Source organism: Oncorhynchus mykiss, chromosome 6, assembly GCF_057628025.1.
Source record: "Oncorhynchus mykiss isolate SJ-2025 chromosome 6, ASM5762802v1, whole genome shotgun sequence".
Lineage (NCBI taxonomy): Eukaryota > Metazoa > Chordata > Actinopteri > Salmoniformes > Salmonidae > Oncorhynchus > Oncorhynchus mykiss.
The window spans coordinates 38864581-38882095 of record NC_143027.1 but is presented as its reverse complement, the minus strand read 5'-3'; the positions used below and the strand labels follow the sequence as shown (position 1 = coordinate 38882095).

Here is a 17515-nt window from a genome sequence, read left to right as displayed (position 1 = left end):
ATTACTTAGTTTACAGTATTAATTACCAACGTAAAAAAATATATATATTATATCCATACATAACCGGAGTATGCCTCCTTTACCTAGTCACACCAGCCTAAGAACACTAAGAGGGGTAAATAGACATTTGGTAAAGGAGGACGTTTCCAAATGAGAAAGAATGTCATAGACATTTTTATTCAAAAAGATTTGACACAAGAGCACTACATTCTCCTCATATAGACCAACAAGATAATATTTTACAGCTGTAGATTTCCAAGAATTCAACATTTTGACAGAAGCCAAACAGCATTCACATTTTCATTACACCAAAATAAAGATTGAAATAGTCAAGTTTGCGTCGCTTCAAGATGTTTTATGACACGATAAATGACTCTCATACCACACAGTCGCAAACATAATTAACTATAGATGTCAACATTAAAGAAAACATTTTGGGTTAAAACAGCACATCGGGCCCTATCTATTCGAGCTTCATCATGAACTGACAGAAATACAGCGCTGGAGTTTCACACAGGGCCGGCCCTACCCTTTTGGTGGCCCTAGGGGAGATTTGCCATGGGGTGTAGAGAAAACGTTGCAGTTTTAAAGCTAGTTTTTTGCAATTCTATACATTTTGCCATGAGGCGGAGATACATTTTAAAAGGAATTTCCTGAAATACCACACATTTTTCCATGACATGGCATGTAAATATGATATTTGAGTGACTTAGGGGCTCCCTGGAGGTCAGGGCCCCTGGGGCTTGATTTATCAAGGTGTGTGCACACAACAACAACAACAACAAAAAGCCTCCAAACCTGCATACTTCAGTTTTCCCACAAAGGTTGGTATTTATCCATTTTGAACATGACAGGAAAGTGGGCCTATATTCACACAAATCTCAAACCACGCACACAACTACTGGTTGATCAACTGTATTGCGAGCAAATATTGCTATTTTGGGGAAAATGGAGGTATTTGATGCACAGGAATTATAACAATGGTAGGCTAATAAAAACATTACAAAGCAGGCCTAATGATAAAACAGACACAGTTAGTAAGCAGATCACATATCACCATGATGTCTAATATGTTTATTTTATGCAAAAGGAGGGTATATCCAGTGTTTGGCACTTGCTATATGCGGCATGCCTTTTTTTCCTGAAAAATATTAAAACATTCTGCCCACGCCTCTACAGAAATGTGATCAAATTTGCCATTGTGCTTTCTTTTAGAAACTCTTGTTCCAGGAGGACATTTTCCAGGTGGGGTTGTAGCACGCAAACAAACATAGTATGGCTCTGATTTATAAAAACAACGTGCACAGCATGTTGCCTGTGACAGTGTGATAAACCCCAACAAATTTGTTGCACATGCAAATCCTAGACTTCCACAAATGCCAGAATTTAGTAAGAAATGTACGCATGGTTGTTAAATGAGGCCCCTGCCCTTTGTTCCCGGTCAGTAATTCAGACATAGATAGCTGGACAGATTAATTGACCAATAATTGTTTTTGCTGCCATGGGCTAATTAATTGAATGACACGAGTAAAACTACCGATGCACAACCAAATTTCGATATTGCGTTCAACAGTAAGTTGAGACCTTAAAATAAAAATACACCATTTTAATGATTGGGTCGGGGGACGCCCTAGCAGCCGGCGACCACCTACGTCGCTTATGCCCAGGGCCGGCCCTGGACTCTCACGTACAACCTTTAACCTTTTAGAGACTGACATTCATTTGTGCATACCGTAGCAAAACTTTTTGCAATGTTAACCCAAATGCTCTAAGCGGTTTCCATTGCAAAACAGTTTTACTACGGTTTGCATTAATGAATACGACCCAGGTAAGGCACCAGAAAATAAGTGCCTGGAGAGGATTGGTAATATAACTGATTACAAACCAACCGTTAGGCTACTTTATCTTATTTTGGAATTAAAGTTTAGCCACGAGGCTCAATGACACCGTGGATGGACAATGTACAGTTTTTCATAACAATAATATGTTAACTTTCACAGGTGAACAACAGACATTTGATCAATCATAAAGGTAAATATAGGTTGACATTATTAATTAGAATAAATACACTGAACAAAAATATAAAACGCAACATGTAAAGTGTTGTTTCATGAGCTGAAATAAAAGATCCCAGAAATGTTCCATATGCACAAAAAGCTTCTTAAATTTTGTGCACAAATTTGTTTACATCCCTGTTAGTGAGCATGTCTCCTTTTCCAAGATAATTCATCCACCTGACAGACCTGGCACATCATTACATAGCACCTTGTGCTGAGGACAATAAAAAGGCCACTCTAAAATATGCAGTTTTGTCACACATCACAATGGCAGATGTCTCAAGTTGAGGGAGCATGAATTTGGCATGCTGACCGCATGAATGTCCACCAAAGCTGTTACCAAAGAATAAGCCGCCTCCAACGTCATTTGAGAGAATTTGGCAGTATGTCCAATCGGACTCATAACCGCAGACCACGTGTATTCACACCAGCCCAGGACCTCCACCGTCTTCACCTGCAGGATCGTTTGAGACCAGCCACCCGGACAGTTGATGAAACAAAGGAGTATTTCTGTCTGCAATAAAGCCCTTTTATGGGGAAAAAACACATTCTGATTGGCTGGTCCTGTGCAGTCATGTGAAATCCGTAGATTTGGGCCTAATGATTATATTTCAATTGACTGATGTCTTATATGAACTGTACCTCAGTAAAATAGTTGCATTTATATTTTTGAGATATATCTATATAAGCCACAGGTGAGATGATCAGTTTTGATATCTGTGCTTGAGATGATAGCTGGTGGACAACAGTTTAACAACTTACCTACAAAAGAGGGTAGAGCGTTTCAGAGAAAACAATCCAATAACCCGTACAGTATGATACAGTTGAAGTCAGAAGTTTACATACACCTTAGCCAAGTTCATTTAAACTCAGTTTTTCAAAACTCCTGACATTTAATCCTTGTAAAAAGTCCCTGTCTTAGGTCAGTTAGGATCACCACTTTATTTTAAGAATGTGAAATGTCAGATTAATAGTAGAGAATTACTTATTTCAGCTTTTATTTCTTTCATCACATTCCCAGTGGGTTTACATACGCTCAATTAGTGTTTGGTAACATTGCATTTAAAATTGTTTAACTTAGGTCAAACGTTTTAGGTAGCCTTCCACAAGCTTCCCGCAATATATTGGGTGAATTTTGGCCCATTCCTCCTGACACAGCTGGTGTAACCGAGTCAGGTTTGTAGGCCTCCTTGCTCGCACACGCCTTTTCTGACAACAAATTGTCTATGGGATTGAGGTCAGGGCTTTGTGATGGCCACTCCAATTCCTTGACTTTGTTGTCCTTAAGCCATAACTTTGGAAGTATGCTTGGGGTCATTGTCAATTTGGAAGACCCATTTGCGACCAAGCTTTAACTGATGTCTTGAGATGTTGCTTCAATATAGCCACATCGTTTTCCATCCTTGTGATGCCATCTATTTTGTGACATGCACCAGTCCATCCTGCAGCCAAGTACCCCCACAACATGATGCTGCCACCCCCGTGCTTCACGGTTGCGATGGTGTGCTTTGGCTTGCATGCCTCCCCCTTTTCCTCCAAACAAAACAGTCATTATGGCCAAACAGTTCTTTTTTTGTTTTATCAGACCAGAGGACATTTCTCCATGTGCAGTTGAAAAATCAGTCTGGCTTTTTATGGCGGTTTTTGAGCAGTGGCTTCTTCCTTGCTGAGCGGCCTTTCAGGTTATGTCGATATAGGACTCGTTTTACTGTGGATATACATACTTATGTACCTGTTTCCTGCAGCATCTTCACAAGGTCCTTTGCTGTTGTTCTGGGATTGATTTGTACTTTTTGCACCAAAGTACGTTTATCTCTAGGAGACAGAACGCGTCTCCTTCCTGAGCGGTATGACGGCTGCGTGGTCCCATGGTGTTTATACTTTGTACTATTGTTTGTACAGATGAACATGGTACCTTCAGGCATTTGGAAATTGCTTTTGATTTTCCCATGTCAAGCAAAGAGGCACTGAGTTTGAAGGTAGGCCTTGAAATACATCCACAGGTACACCTCCAATTGACTCAAATTATGTCAATTAGCTTATCAGAAGCTTCTAAAGCATGACATAATTTTCTGGAATTTTCCAAGCTGTTTAAATGCAGTCAACTTAGTGTATGTAAACTTCTGAGCCACTGGAATTGTGATACAGTGAATTATAAGTGAAATAATCTGTCTGTAAACAATTGTAGGAAAAATGACTTGTGTCATTCACAAAGTACATGACCTAACCGACTTGCCAAAACTATAGTGGTTAAAAAAATTGTTTTAATGACTTCAACCTAAGTGTATGTAAACTTCCGACTTCAACTGTAGGTAAATGGTAGTTACAGCACAGCAATACAGAACCAAGAGCCAAATGTTAGCTCATGAACCAAAATATAGAACTAAAGGATTAGCATGTACATTGCGACATCTGGGCCCATATTCAAGAAAACATCTGAGTTCAGCAGTCCTACTCTGAGATCAGTTCCCCCAGCAATATAATTTGATTCATTACGATCTTGAAGGCCCTGGTCTTAAACTGGCCCGAGCTAGGTACTTTTGTTGAGAACAATTCTCTCTCTCATTACTTAGTTATTATGGCAGCTCAATATAAGTCTTCTCACGGGCATTTCATGTCAGTGCAAACAATTCGGAAGTCTCAACGGCAGAACATGACAGAAAGGCTGGAAGCCCATCATGCACACTGCATGTAAGTGAGTGCAGTCTGCTGATGACAGTGTCAGCAATTCACAGGTCATGGTCTCCTACGTTAAACACTAAGGTGAAACAAAAGACAAAAAAAAGATTTATCTCACAGTATAAAAAAAAAAAAAAAAAAAAAAAAAGGGTCACGTTTGATTTATTTGGGCCGAGATGGTCCGAGAGCGGTTCATTTGTCGCAGTTGAAGTATTATTGAGGTAAGGGAATTGTTATGTAGTAAAGCTATGTATGGCAGACAGCATGTTCGTTGTATGTTTAGAAATCTACATCCTCATTCGTGCTCCTTCACATAGAGCATCCCTCAGACGACATCCCAAATGGCACCCTATTCCCTACAGAGAGCACACCTTTTGACTAGACCCCTAGTCAAAAGGAGTGCACTATAAAGAGAATAGGGTGCCATTTGGGACGGAGCCGTAGACTACCCAGCTCTCCCTCTCAGTAGAAGCGTTTGCGGCTGTTCTCCTTCCAGCGCCCATACATGACCACTGCCACCACCCCCAGTACAAAGATACCAATGACAGAGAAGACTATGGTGAAGAAGAGCTGGACTCCACTCATCCCCTCTTCTTGCACCTCCACTGTAATGAGAGACAAACAACCATGAAGAAAGAAAAATGACCTCATGCTACAGTTCAATTGAAACTGGACGGACAAAATCAATTATCACACCTTTTCTGAAACGAAATCAAACCATGGACGTGAAACTGTTGGCTTGTATCATCTTACCTTTGTTCAAGTGCTCAAAGTTATCAACACTGGGGATGAGCTCTTCCTCCTCCTCTTCCTCCGGAGTACGCTCCACAGTCAGCTGGTACAGCTTCATAGAGATGAGATCATGGTTGTCTGGGAAACGAGAGGAAGGAAGAAATACATTTGACATTTTAGTCATTTAGCAGACACTCTTAGCCAGAGTGACTTACAGGAGCAATTAGGGTTAATTGCCTTGCTAAAGGGCACATCGACAGATTTTTCACCTAGTTGGCTCGGGGATTAGAACCAGCAACCTTTCAGTTACTGGCCCAACGCCCTTAACCGCTAGGCTATCTGCCACACATAAATCAATACAATCCAACATTTAACATTTCACACTTTATTCAGACAGCTGGAAACAGAGAGGGAGACAGGAAAGTGGAAGCACAGTAGGAAGGGTGGACTTGGGGATGAAACCCAGGTCTCCAGCGTTACCGCTCGACAACAGGCTCTCCACCATTCTCCATTCAGAAATTACAGATCCGACTGCCATGAACAGATTTCAAAAACCAGTGAGAAGAATGCAAATGGTGAACCACAAAAACAGTGTTGTTCTGAGATGTTCATAGAGGCCCAGTACCTGACAGGTCTCCAGTAACAGAGGAGGCTCCAAAGAAGTAGCCCCGAGGTAGACGTACCCCTGGAAGGTCCAGACAGTCCTGCCACTCCTGTTTACCGTCAACGTCTATCTGTATCTGTAGGTCAGGAGGTCAAACATAGGTCAATAAATATGTCATGTTAGTGAACGCTTTATTGAACATGGTGCTTTGTGCGTTTCTCTCACCGTCAGTCGGTTTTTGGTGTATCTGATGAGGAGGAAGGTGTCATGGGGGATGTTGCGCACCAGGGCTGTGCACCCGCCAAGCTCTGTGGACTGGCCATCACGATCGTGCTCATAAGCCAGAGTCCCGTTCCCCACCATCCCAGAAACGTATGGAAAGACCCTCTGCAGAGACAGAGGAAGCTGTGATAAGCCAGCTGATAATGTCAATCAGTGACCAGGGGGATACTGCGAGATTACTTATCCAGAGTCAGATGAACTCATGGATACCATTTTTATGTATGAAGGAAGTTAAGGGGTTGTTTCGCGAGCCAATGCTAACTATCCCTTTAAAACACAGTGGTTGCATCTGAAATGGCACCCTATTTACTATGGAGTGCACTACAAAAGAAGTTCACTATGAGTCATTCCACCTCAAAAAGCACAAGCAAGAGGATTGACAAGCACCATCTCTGATTTTTCCAAAATTGTTCCAGTTAGAAACAAATAATATTAACATTCCTGAAACATTTTGTTGATTAAGTTGGTCTCTGAGAAATTAAGATAATTGATTGCACCCAAAGTGGCCAATTTAATCAATAGGATTCATATAATATTCAATAAATATAGTACCTAACATCTGACTTGGACCAAACTTTTTTTCACACAATGAGTGAGGAATCACTCACATGAGGAATCCAGAAAATGGTCAAAAGCCATCCATGGACCCCCCCACGCCAATCCGACCCAAACAACATGTATATAGTAGATTGCGTGTAAACATTTCTAAAAACATAACTCCACTTTGACATTATGGGTTATTGTGTGTATGCACACACTATGTACTATATACCCCATAATGTCAGTGGAATTATTAATTTGTAAATTAATAAAAAATAAAAAGCTGAAGCCAAAAGATGACTGTAATTTGGGTAAACTATCCCTTTAACATTGAAGGATTCTAATATTATTAAGCATAAACAGCACCATCTAGTGGCCAGAACCGGTTCATTTCAGGATGATTCAATGACTAATTTCCTTGAACGGAAGAAAAAAACTAAATTCACTGGGAATACTTTACATAGTATGAAGAAACAATGCTCAGTTGCAGCTCCATACTATGTATCACGCAAAAATAACTGATACTGTATACTCACTGTTGGGGGGGGGGGGGGGGGGGTACGTGGGTGGATTTTTACAATTTCTTTGGATTCCTCATGTCTTACTCATTGTTAGAAAAAAAAGTTGTCCAAATCAAATGTTAGGTACCATATCTATTGAATATTATATGAATCCTATTAAATAAAAAATTAAAATCTCAAATTTGGGTGAAATCAATTATCTTAATTTCACAGAGATATAATTATATTTAACCAAAAATTGTTGCAGGAATGCTAATCGTATCTATTTCTAACTACAGAAATTATTTCTGAACAATTGGAGATGGTGGGTGTCATGGCTTTTTGAAATGACCCCTATTTAGAAAATATGTTGCCATTTGAGAGACAATCAGTGACTAAATGCATTCGTACATCACATATTGCATGACACAATAGGGATGAGACATGCATGATGTGGGTTAGTCAACAATGATGAGATAGGTGGAGTGTTGAGGATAGAAATAAATAAGCATGCACTGTTCAATTCAGCCAGAGGATGACTGGGATTGGCTGATAGGTTACTGTAGCTACCTGAGTCGAAGGATTGTACTTCTTCTGTGTGCCCAAGAGGGATGCAAGAAAACACAGGACGCAGCGTAAACACACAACATTGCACACCCAAACCAATTATACATGATTGAGTGTTTGGGAATAGACAAACCCCCATCACTAATACGTTTTGGGGGTGTCCACCTGAGTATGTGTGTATGAGTGAGCATATGTAGTGTAATACCTCATGGTTCTTATTTTCATTGGGGTAGGTGTCCACAAACACTCCAAGGCCAGTGAAGAGGTTCATGTTTCCAAACACAGGACCTGCAGGTGATAAACCCTGGCAGTCAACACTTTAGGAAGACCATGCTGAGATCCTTGTAATATTACCACAACACTTGAGACTATCTTTTAACCTTGGTGTGTCCCCCAAATGGTACCCTCAAAATGGTACCCTATGGGCGGTAGACAAACGTTGTGCACTATATAGGGGATAGGGTGCACTTTGGGAAGTAACCCTGGCTTGTGTGTTAGACAGTGCAAGCTCAGTACCAGTCTGCATGCGTTCTTTGGTATACCACAGAGCCATTCCATCTCCATTCAGGTTCTTCTTCCCGTGGCCGTGGATCTTAAAGTGCACCTGCAGCTCCCAGTCCCGCAGGAAACAGGGCTGCAGTAGGAGCGCAGACACAGACAGTACGGGGAATGAGGAAAAGACGGTTGTGGCATGGCATGTTAGCTGTCGTAGTATATTGAAATGCTATGTGCTATAGAGTTGTACATGTAGTCAGGAAGCATAAGCCTAATTGATGGTATAGTCACTACAAATGAGGTGATGTGTTTGCCATACGTTGTGGCATGTCTGCTAGGCCTATAGATAGACTACGATGTATTAAGTGCAGTAGGGGTTTCAGGTTGTTCAAGAATAAGCAGCAGTGTGCTGGTGTTTACTTCGGGATGGAAAGAGCTGAACTCACAACGCGGCTCCACACTGCTCCTTGTCTGCTCTGCAAGTCAGGGGTCAGTCGCACATGCTCAGTGGTGATCATGGCATTGCCCATCAGGTCCCAATAAGAGGAACTGGAGGAGCCCAACCCTACACAAACACAATCAATCAATATGTATAACTTGATATAGGCCATTTAAAAAAGGGACATCTTTGTCCAATGTGCTCACCATTGGATCACAACAATGTGAAAATTACCTTTGCTCGCCTTTGAGAACAAATATGGATTTGTCAAGACCTTTTAGACTAGGGACCAATTTGTAAAATACTTATCTACCAATAATGTCAATACTAAATGGTTGTTTAATGTGGTGGTCCACTTTGGATTACACAACGCTCCAAAAATGTTAACTACACTTTATTATTTTACTGTCAATAATCTACCCGCTTCCGTTGTGTGTGTAATCAAATGCAATTGCATGACGTGGTGTCACTTGTGTTTTTTGCCCTTACACTACATAGCTGATTCAAATAATAAAATCTTAATGATGAGCTGATTATTTTAATTAGCATGGCAATAAACAAAACGTGCGCTTCTTGGCGTCCCCAAGACCGAGATTGGGCAACCCTGTACTGTTAGCTACTTGAGTTAACACTACCCTGCCAATACCCATATCGTACAGACAATAATACTATACTTATCTGCTGAATACCTCAATAGTGTTTTTGTACACTACAAACGTAAATGTTTGTGAACATTGTCTGGAAAGCAAAACAATAGTTACTGATTGCGAAACCAACGCAAGCAAAGCGTTTGGAAGCCTACCTTGGTATGGTTTGGTAAGAGAGTACTCCCTTTTCAAAAAGTCATCCATCTCGTATCCATCGTCTGCCAGACACTGGCAGGTTAAAAGAAGAACAACAGCAAACCGACATGTTAATTCATGAATGTTTCGCTGATTCAACATTAAATCAAATATTTTAAAACTGCCCATCCGAAACCGATTAGACTTATTCATGGTGGAGAACAGCATCCCGTCAGCAACACTAAAAAAAGTGCTTCCGGGTCATGGAATTTCGTAATAGTAGAAAAGTGTTATTAACCTGTATTTATTCATGATGTATAAAAATAATTGTCTAAACATCAACAATGATTCATATTTGTTCATATTTAAGTAGCATTTGCATTTAATGTGGGGTTTAAAAAAGTTTCAAAGTCAATAAATGCCCCCAATGCAAATAACAATAGAAAAAAACGAGTGTTTGTGCCGATGTAAAAGTGGGTGGGGAGTACTCAGTAGGGCAGGATTCCCCAACCGGGCAAGTCTTCTGAGCAAAGAAAACAACAACAAAAAACTGTTTTGATTGTTGGACATAAAATACTGTAAAAAAACACCAGGAAATCTGCTCTAAGTGATTTTAATTTAAGAAATCGTTCCCAAGTATTCCCACACATAATAGAGACATACGTGATCAACATTTTTTATTGGTCACATACACATGGTTAGAAGATGTTATTGCGAGTGTAGCGAAATGCTTGTGCTTCTAATTCCGACAGTGCAGCAATAATCAACAAGTAATCTAACAATTCCACAGCAACTACCTAATACACACAAATCTAAGTAAATGGATGGAATAAGAATATGTACATATAAATATATGGATGAGCAATGACTGAGCGGTATAGGCAAGATGCAATAGATGGTATAAATTACAGTATATACATATGGGATGAGTAATGCAAGATATGTAAACATCATTATTAAAGTGGTATTAATAAAGTGACTAGTGATCCATTTGTTAGAGTGGCCAATTATTTCAAGTCTGTATGTAGGCAGCAGCCTCTGTGTGTTAGTAATGGCTGTTTAACAGTCTGATGGCATTGAGATAGAAGCTATTTTTCAGTCTCTTGGTCCCAGCTTTGATGCACCTGTACTGATCTTGCCTTCTGGATGGTAGCGGTGGTAGAGGCAGTGGCTCGGGTGGTTGTTGTCCTTGATGTTATCCTTGATGATCTTTTTGGCCTTCCTGTGATATCGGGTGCTGTAGGTGTCCTGGAGGGCAGGTAGTTTGCCCCCTGATGCGTTGTGCAGACCGCACCACCCTCTGGAGAGCCCTGCGGTTATGTGTGGTGCAGTTGCCATACCAGGCGGTGATACAGCCCGACAGGATGCTCTCAATTGTGCATATGTAAAAGTTGGTGAGGGTTTTAGGTGACAAGCCACATTTCTTCAGTCTCCTGAGGTTGAAGAAGCGCTGTTGCGCCTTCTTCACCACACTGTCTGTGTGGGTGGACCATTTCAGTTTGTCCGTGATGCCGAGAAACTTAACTTTGCACCTTCTCCACTGCTGTCCTGTCGACGTGGATAGGGAGGTGCTCCCTCTGCTGTTTCCTGAAGTCCACGATCATCTCCTTTGTTTTGTTGACTTTGAGTGAGAGGTTGTTTTCCTGACACCATACTCCAAGTGCCCTCACCTCCTCCCTACAGGCTGTCTTGTCGTTGTTGGTGATCAAGCTTACTACTGTTGTGTCGTCTACAAACTTGATGATCGAGTTGGACGTGTGCATGACCACGCAGTCATGGGTGAACAGGGAGTACAAGAGGGGACTGAGCACTCACCCTTGTGGGGCCCCAGTGTTGAGATTCAATGAAGTGGAGATGTTGTTTCCTTTCTTTGCCACGTGGGGGCGGCCCGTCAGGAAGTCCAGAACCCAGTTGCACAGGGCCTGGACCAGGGCCTCAAGCTTAATGATGAGTTTGGAGGGTACTATGGTGTTGAATGCTGAGCTGTAGACAATCAACAGCATTCTTACATAGGTATTCCTCTTGTCCAGATGGGATAGGGCAGTGTGTAAGCAAGGTTTGAAATTATTATGTTTTAGTCAAACATTATATATTTTTAGGCTTCTTCCGGTCAATTTAATAGCGTACAAATGATTTGTAATTATGTTCCGGCCCCCGCCCATCCGCTCAAGAAAGAAATCGGCCAGTGGTTGAATCTAGTTGATGATCCCTGCAGTAGGGTCCGTAGAATCTGGTGTCATTTATGGGGCTCTGAGTAATACAGAGTGTTGCTAACCATTTATTCCGCAAATTGCACTGGCCACAATGCAAATCAATGTATATGCATTACATATGTGCCGATGTAAAAGTGTGGTGGGGAGTACTCAGTAGTCTGTATAATCTATATATAGTATGGTGTTATTTCATGGTGGACTGAGGTCTATATGCTCAGCAACACTTTCTACTCCCTACACTCCATTGGTCCCAATGCAATACACTGTAGACCTCTATATATGTTGTCATTTCATTATAGCCTATATAAGGGAGTTGGTCGCAGCTGTCTGGTGTTGGTGGAGGGACTGGCATAGAGTGGACCTATAGTAGGAGTTGACTGTACTGATAGTGACGCTGTTGTCTGTGGTGACCTACTGATAAATACATAGACCTGAACAATTTGACACAGATGATAAATTAAAAATAATGCTGTTGAACCACCAAATCTGAAACTGAAATTGTATGGGGGTGACAGGGATGTTGGGGAGGATCAGAAAGTTATATAAAAATAACATTTTTAGATTTTCATGCTATTTCAATGGCAATACATTCTATTAAGCAGCAAGGAAGTTGCAAAACTTTGCAATGGCCAATTGGAAAGCCCATTGTCACTAAAGGTAGTGCCAAAAATCTTAGGAATATGTGTGACAAGAATAGTGGTAACATTCAAAGTCTTGTTTTGACCAAACCTTTGAGCCCGCCACATATATGTAATGAGATAGGAGATGAGGATGACAGCACAAACATAAGTCAGTGCCACACAGTCAAAGACTAATGGCAGTGGTGGAGAAAAGTAACCAATTGTCATACTTGAGTAAAAGTAAAGATACCTTAACAGAAAATGACTCAAGTAAAAGTGAAAGTCACCCAGTAATATTCTACTTGAGTAAAAGTCTAAAAGTATTGGGTTTAAAATGTACTTAAGCATCAAAGCACTGGCTTACTGGTGCTCTTCCATGCCATCCCTAGGAGGGGTGTGTCACTTCAGTGGGTTTAGTCACTGACATGGTCTTCCTGTCTGGGTTGGCGCCCCCCTCGGGTTGTGCCGTGGTGGAGATCTTTGTGGGCTATACTCGGCCTTGTCTCAGGATGGTAAGTTGGTGGTGAAGATATCCCTCTAATGGTGTTGGGGCTGTGCTTTGGCAAAGTGGGTGGGGTTATATCATGCCTATTTGGCCCTCTCCGGGGGTATCATCGGATGTGGCCACAGTGTCTCCTGACCCCTCCTGTCTCAGCCTCCAGTATTTATGCTGCAGTAGTTTATGTGCCAGGGTGCTAGGGTCAGTCTGTTATATATATGGAGTATTTATCCTGTCTTATCAGGTGTCCTGTGTGAATTTAATTTAAGTATGCTCTCTCTAATTCTCTCTTTCTCGGAGGACCTGAGCCCTAGGACCATGCCTCAGGACTACCTGGCATGATGACTCCTTGCTGTCCCCAGTCCACCTGGCCGTGCTGCTGCTCCAGTTTCAACTGTTCTGCCTGTGGCTATGGAACCCTGACTTGTTCACCGGTCGTGCTACCTGTCCCAGACCTGCTGTTTTCAACTCTCTAGAGACAGCAGGAGCGGTAGAGGTACTGACCTGTTGCACCCTCGACAACTACTGTGATTATTATTATTTGACCATGCTAGTAATTTATGAACATTTGAACATCTTGGCCATGTTCTGTTATAATCTCCACCCGGCACAGCCAGAAGAGGACTGGCCACCCCTCATATTCTGGTTCTTCTCTAGGTTTCTTCCAAGGTTTTTTTTCCTTTCTAGGGAGTTTTCCTAGCCACCGTGCTTCTGCACCTGCATTGCTTGCTGTTTGGGGTTTTAGGCTGGGTTTCTGTACAGCACTTTGAGATATCAGCTGATCTAAGAAGGGCTATATAAATAAATTTGATATCTGTACAAATTGGTATCACTGATTGTGTTGGCATATCTCTAGATTGTCAAAAGGATGTAGAATCTGTTACTTTTCTATGCAACTCAGAATAGTGTTGAGTTCAAGTACAGCTATTGCAAATTACAGCCATCATTTTACTGACAAATATCATTTGATTTGATTTAGTCTTAAAGTGGATTGTGACACATTTATACATTCTATTGCTAGTGACAAGGTGAAATTAAACAAAATGGTACAAACAGAGAATGTAACTGAGGCTCAGGTACAAAATCTATTGCCCTTGGAGAGTTTAAATGAGGGAATGTCAACTGCTCAGAGAAGACCCTCAGACTGCTAACTTAATATGCAAAATGTACACACCTTTGAGGATAAAGAACCTGCTACTGATCTTCATCTTGATGTAGCCAAGAGTTCATATGATGGAGTGTCAGTGATGCAGCCCAATCAAATCTCAGACACCCAAGGTATTGGGAATTAATACTACCACTTAGAGACAGAAAGCTGTGGTAGAGGTGTATCAGATGAGGAAATCGTAATCAGATGAGCAACATGCAAATGGAGAAGTTAACATCGAAATAAACAAGGATACACTGAAGTGTGTGTTGTCAGATGAGGCAATTAGGATTCAGGCTTGCCACTCCAAACAAGGGTGTGTTAACGTTGACTCGTGACGAATTGGAGAGGATTCATTCCGAAAGAAGTGGTCGGTATTTTAAAAGGTTGTCATGGGTATGCTTACCTGCACCTCCGAGAAGTGTCCAGAAAAGTCGGATCCGCAGCATCTGCCTTTCAGAAAACAGTTTTGGTGTTTATGTGTGAATGTTCTCTATAGCAGTCTTGTGAGAAGGCAATGTGAATACGCTTTTTTTCTGAATGGCACACGAGACTGTGTTAACATGAGTTGTCGGAGAGGAAATTACTTTGTTGAAAGAAGTTAAGGTTTTAAGTAAAAAGCCCTCAGAGACCTTCTCACAGGCTGCTTGCGCTAAGCATACTTTTTAAAAAACGGACTCTAAAAAGAAAAAAACAGGTTGCCCGGCATAATTAATTGCCTGCTGATAAGCCATCAACTATGGATGGGCTTCCCATTGTTTTCAAACTGGTTAGGAAGGTTTGTCTGGATTTCACAGAAAAGTCAGCATTCACACAGTTGCAATGTATTTCCGACGAACCGATATGATATCAATATCAAATCGAAAAAATGCAACTGAATTTTTACAAATGAATAAAAAATGAAAAGATGAAATGCCTTAAGTCAATAAGTATTCAACCTATTTGTTTTGGCAAGCCTAAATAGGTTCAGGACTAAAAATGTTCTTAACAAGTCACATAATAAGTTGCATGGACTTACTCTGTGTGCAATAATAGTGTTTAACATGATTTTTGAATGACAACCTCATCTCTGTACCCCACTCATACAATTATCTTTAAGGTCCCTTAGTCAAGCATTGAATTTCAAACACAGATTCAACCACAAAGACCAGGTAGGTGTTCCAACGCCTCGCAAAGAAGGGCACCTATTGGTAGATGGGTAAACATAAAAAAGCAATCATTTAATTTCCCTTTGAGCATGGTGAAGTTATTAATTACACTTTGGATGGTGTATCAGTGCAATCAGTCACTACAAAGATACAGGCACCCTTCCTAACTCACTGGCCAGAGAGGAAGGAAACTGCTCAGGGATTTCACCATGAGGACGATGGTGACTTTAAAACCGTTACAGAGTTTAATGGCTTTGATAGGAGAAAACTGAGGCTGGATCAACAACATTGTAGTTACTCCACAATGCTAGCTTAATCAACAGAGTGAAAAGAAGGAAGCCTGTACAGAATACAAATATTCTGAAACATGCATCCTGTTTCAACAAGGCACTACAGCAATACTACAAAAATGTGACAGAGCAATTTAAAAAAAATCCAATACAACACAATACTGAGTACCACTCTCCATATTTTCAAGCATAGTGGTGGCTGTATCATGTCATGGGTATGCTTGTAGTTGTTAAGGACTGAGGAGTTATTCAGGATAAAAAAGTTAATGGAATAGAGCTTAGGACAGGCCAAATCCTAGAGGAAAACCTGGTTCAATCTGCTTTCCACCAAACACTGAGAGATGAATTCACCTTTCAGCAGGACAATAATCCAAAACACAAGGTCAAATTTACACTGGAGTTGCTTACCAAGAAGACAGTGAATGTTCCTGAGTGGCCAAGTTACAGTTTTGACTTAAATCTGCTTGAAAATCTATGGCAAGACCTGAAAATGATTGTCTAGCAATGATCAACAACCAATTTGACAGGGCTTGCAGAATTTTGAAAATAATAATAGGCAAATGTTGCACAATCCAGTTGTGGAAAGTTCTTAGAGACTTACTGTATATACTGTATATAGGCATTGACTTTAGGATCATGGATAACACCAGATTATTTGAAGGTGGTTTCTACAGTCTGTACTGAGTACTCCCAACCACACTTTTACCTCTGCACATAGAATAGTTTTTTCTCTATTTGCCATTATGTCAATTATAGGCCGACAGTGTATTGCATTGGGACCGATAGAATGGGTGGAGTAGAAAGTGTTGCTGGGAATTTAGACCTCAGTCCCCCATGAAATAACACCATATGTAGATTCTACAGACCCTACTGAGTATTCCCATCCCCACTTTTACATCAGCATATAGAATTGTTTTTTCTCTATTTGCCTTTATGTCTATTACAGGCCTACAGTCTATTGCATTGCAGTGAATGGAGTGGATGTAATAGAAAGTGTTGCAGAGTATTTAGGACTCAGCCCCCCAAGAAATAACACCATATATAGACTCCAGTAGGGTCTGTAGAATATCTTCTTTACATTGATTTACTTAAGCTCCAAACATTTCTCATTGTGCCCCACTTTATAATATTATTTATCTTATATAAAGTAGTAATTCTCTTTAGTTTTAATTTTGTAATGTAGTTTTAACATTATGCGATGTGCAAAGCTGCAAAAATGATTCATTTTGTATTATACATACAGCGTTTTAACGCAGACTTTATTTTGAAGGCAAAATCGGAAAATCGGAGGTCTTAATGTTGCTGTAGTGATGCTAATATTGCTCCCCCTACTTCAAAATAAGCCCGCCCACATTTCCCATTGGATGGTTCAGGTTTAAGCCCTTCAAACATGGATTAAATCAACTGACCAGTAAAACCAGTGAATCCCGAAAGCCTACTGTAGAGGGCGCAATTCGAACATTCGATCAAGTGAAGTGATTGAACCAAATACCCAGTGTACAAAACATTAAGAACACCTTCCTAATATAACACCCACCCCTTTTGCCCTCAGAACAGCCTCAATTTGTCTGGGCATGGACTCTACAAGGTGTCATTCCACAGGGATGCTGGCCCATGTTGACTCCAATGCTTGCCACAGCTGTGTCAAGTTGGCTGGATGTCCTTTGGGTGGTGGACCATTCTTGACACAGATGGGAAACTGTTGAGCGTGAAAAACCCTGCAGCGCTGCGGTTCTTGACACAAACCGGTGAGCACAAACCGGTGTGCCTGGCACTTATTACCATAACCCATTCAAAGGCACTTAAATCTTTTGTCTTGCCCATTCACCTTCTGAATAGCACACATACACAATCCATCTTTCAGTTGTTTCAAGCTTAAAATGACTTCTTTAAGCTGTCTCTCCCCTTCATCTACACTGAA

At 41.0% G+C, this 17515-nt stretch overlaps 1 protein-coding gene across 2 annotated transcripts; it reads right to left on the bottom strand.

Annotated features, from left to right (window-relative positions):
• Positions 1–151: 151 nt before the first annotated feature.
• On the bottom strand, positions 152–9937 carry lman2lb (lectin, mannose-binding 2-like b). 2 transcript variants are annotated; one of them, XM_021606396.3, is made up of 9 exons: positions 9698–9933; positions 8903–9021; positions 8478–8595; positions 8167–8249; positions 7965–7988; positions 6298–6459; positions 6094–6208; positions 5490–5606; positions 152–5341 (listed from the first exon to the last, which is right to left on the bottom strand). In XM_021606396.3, exons 1-9 carry the CDS (start codon positions 9903–9905, stop codon positions 5199–5201), a joined length of 1089 nt encoding a protein of 362 aa, XP_021462071.2. In that variant the 5' UTR covers positions 9906–9933; the 3' UTR covers positions 152–5198. The 2 variants fall into 2 exon arrangements, with proteins under 2 accessions (XP_021462071.2, XP_021462073.2); XM_021606398.3 differs by lacking the exon at positions 7965–7988 and having other exon boundaries at positions 9698–9937.
• Positions 9938–17515: the final 7578 nt, after the last annotated feature.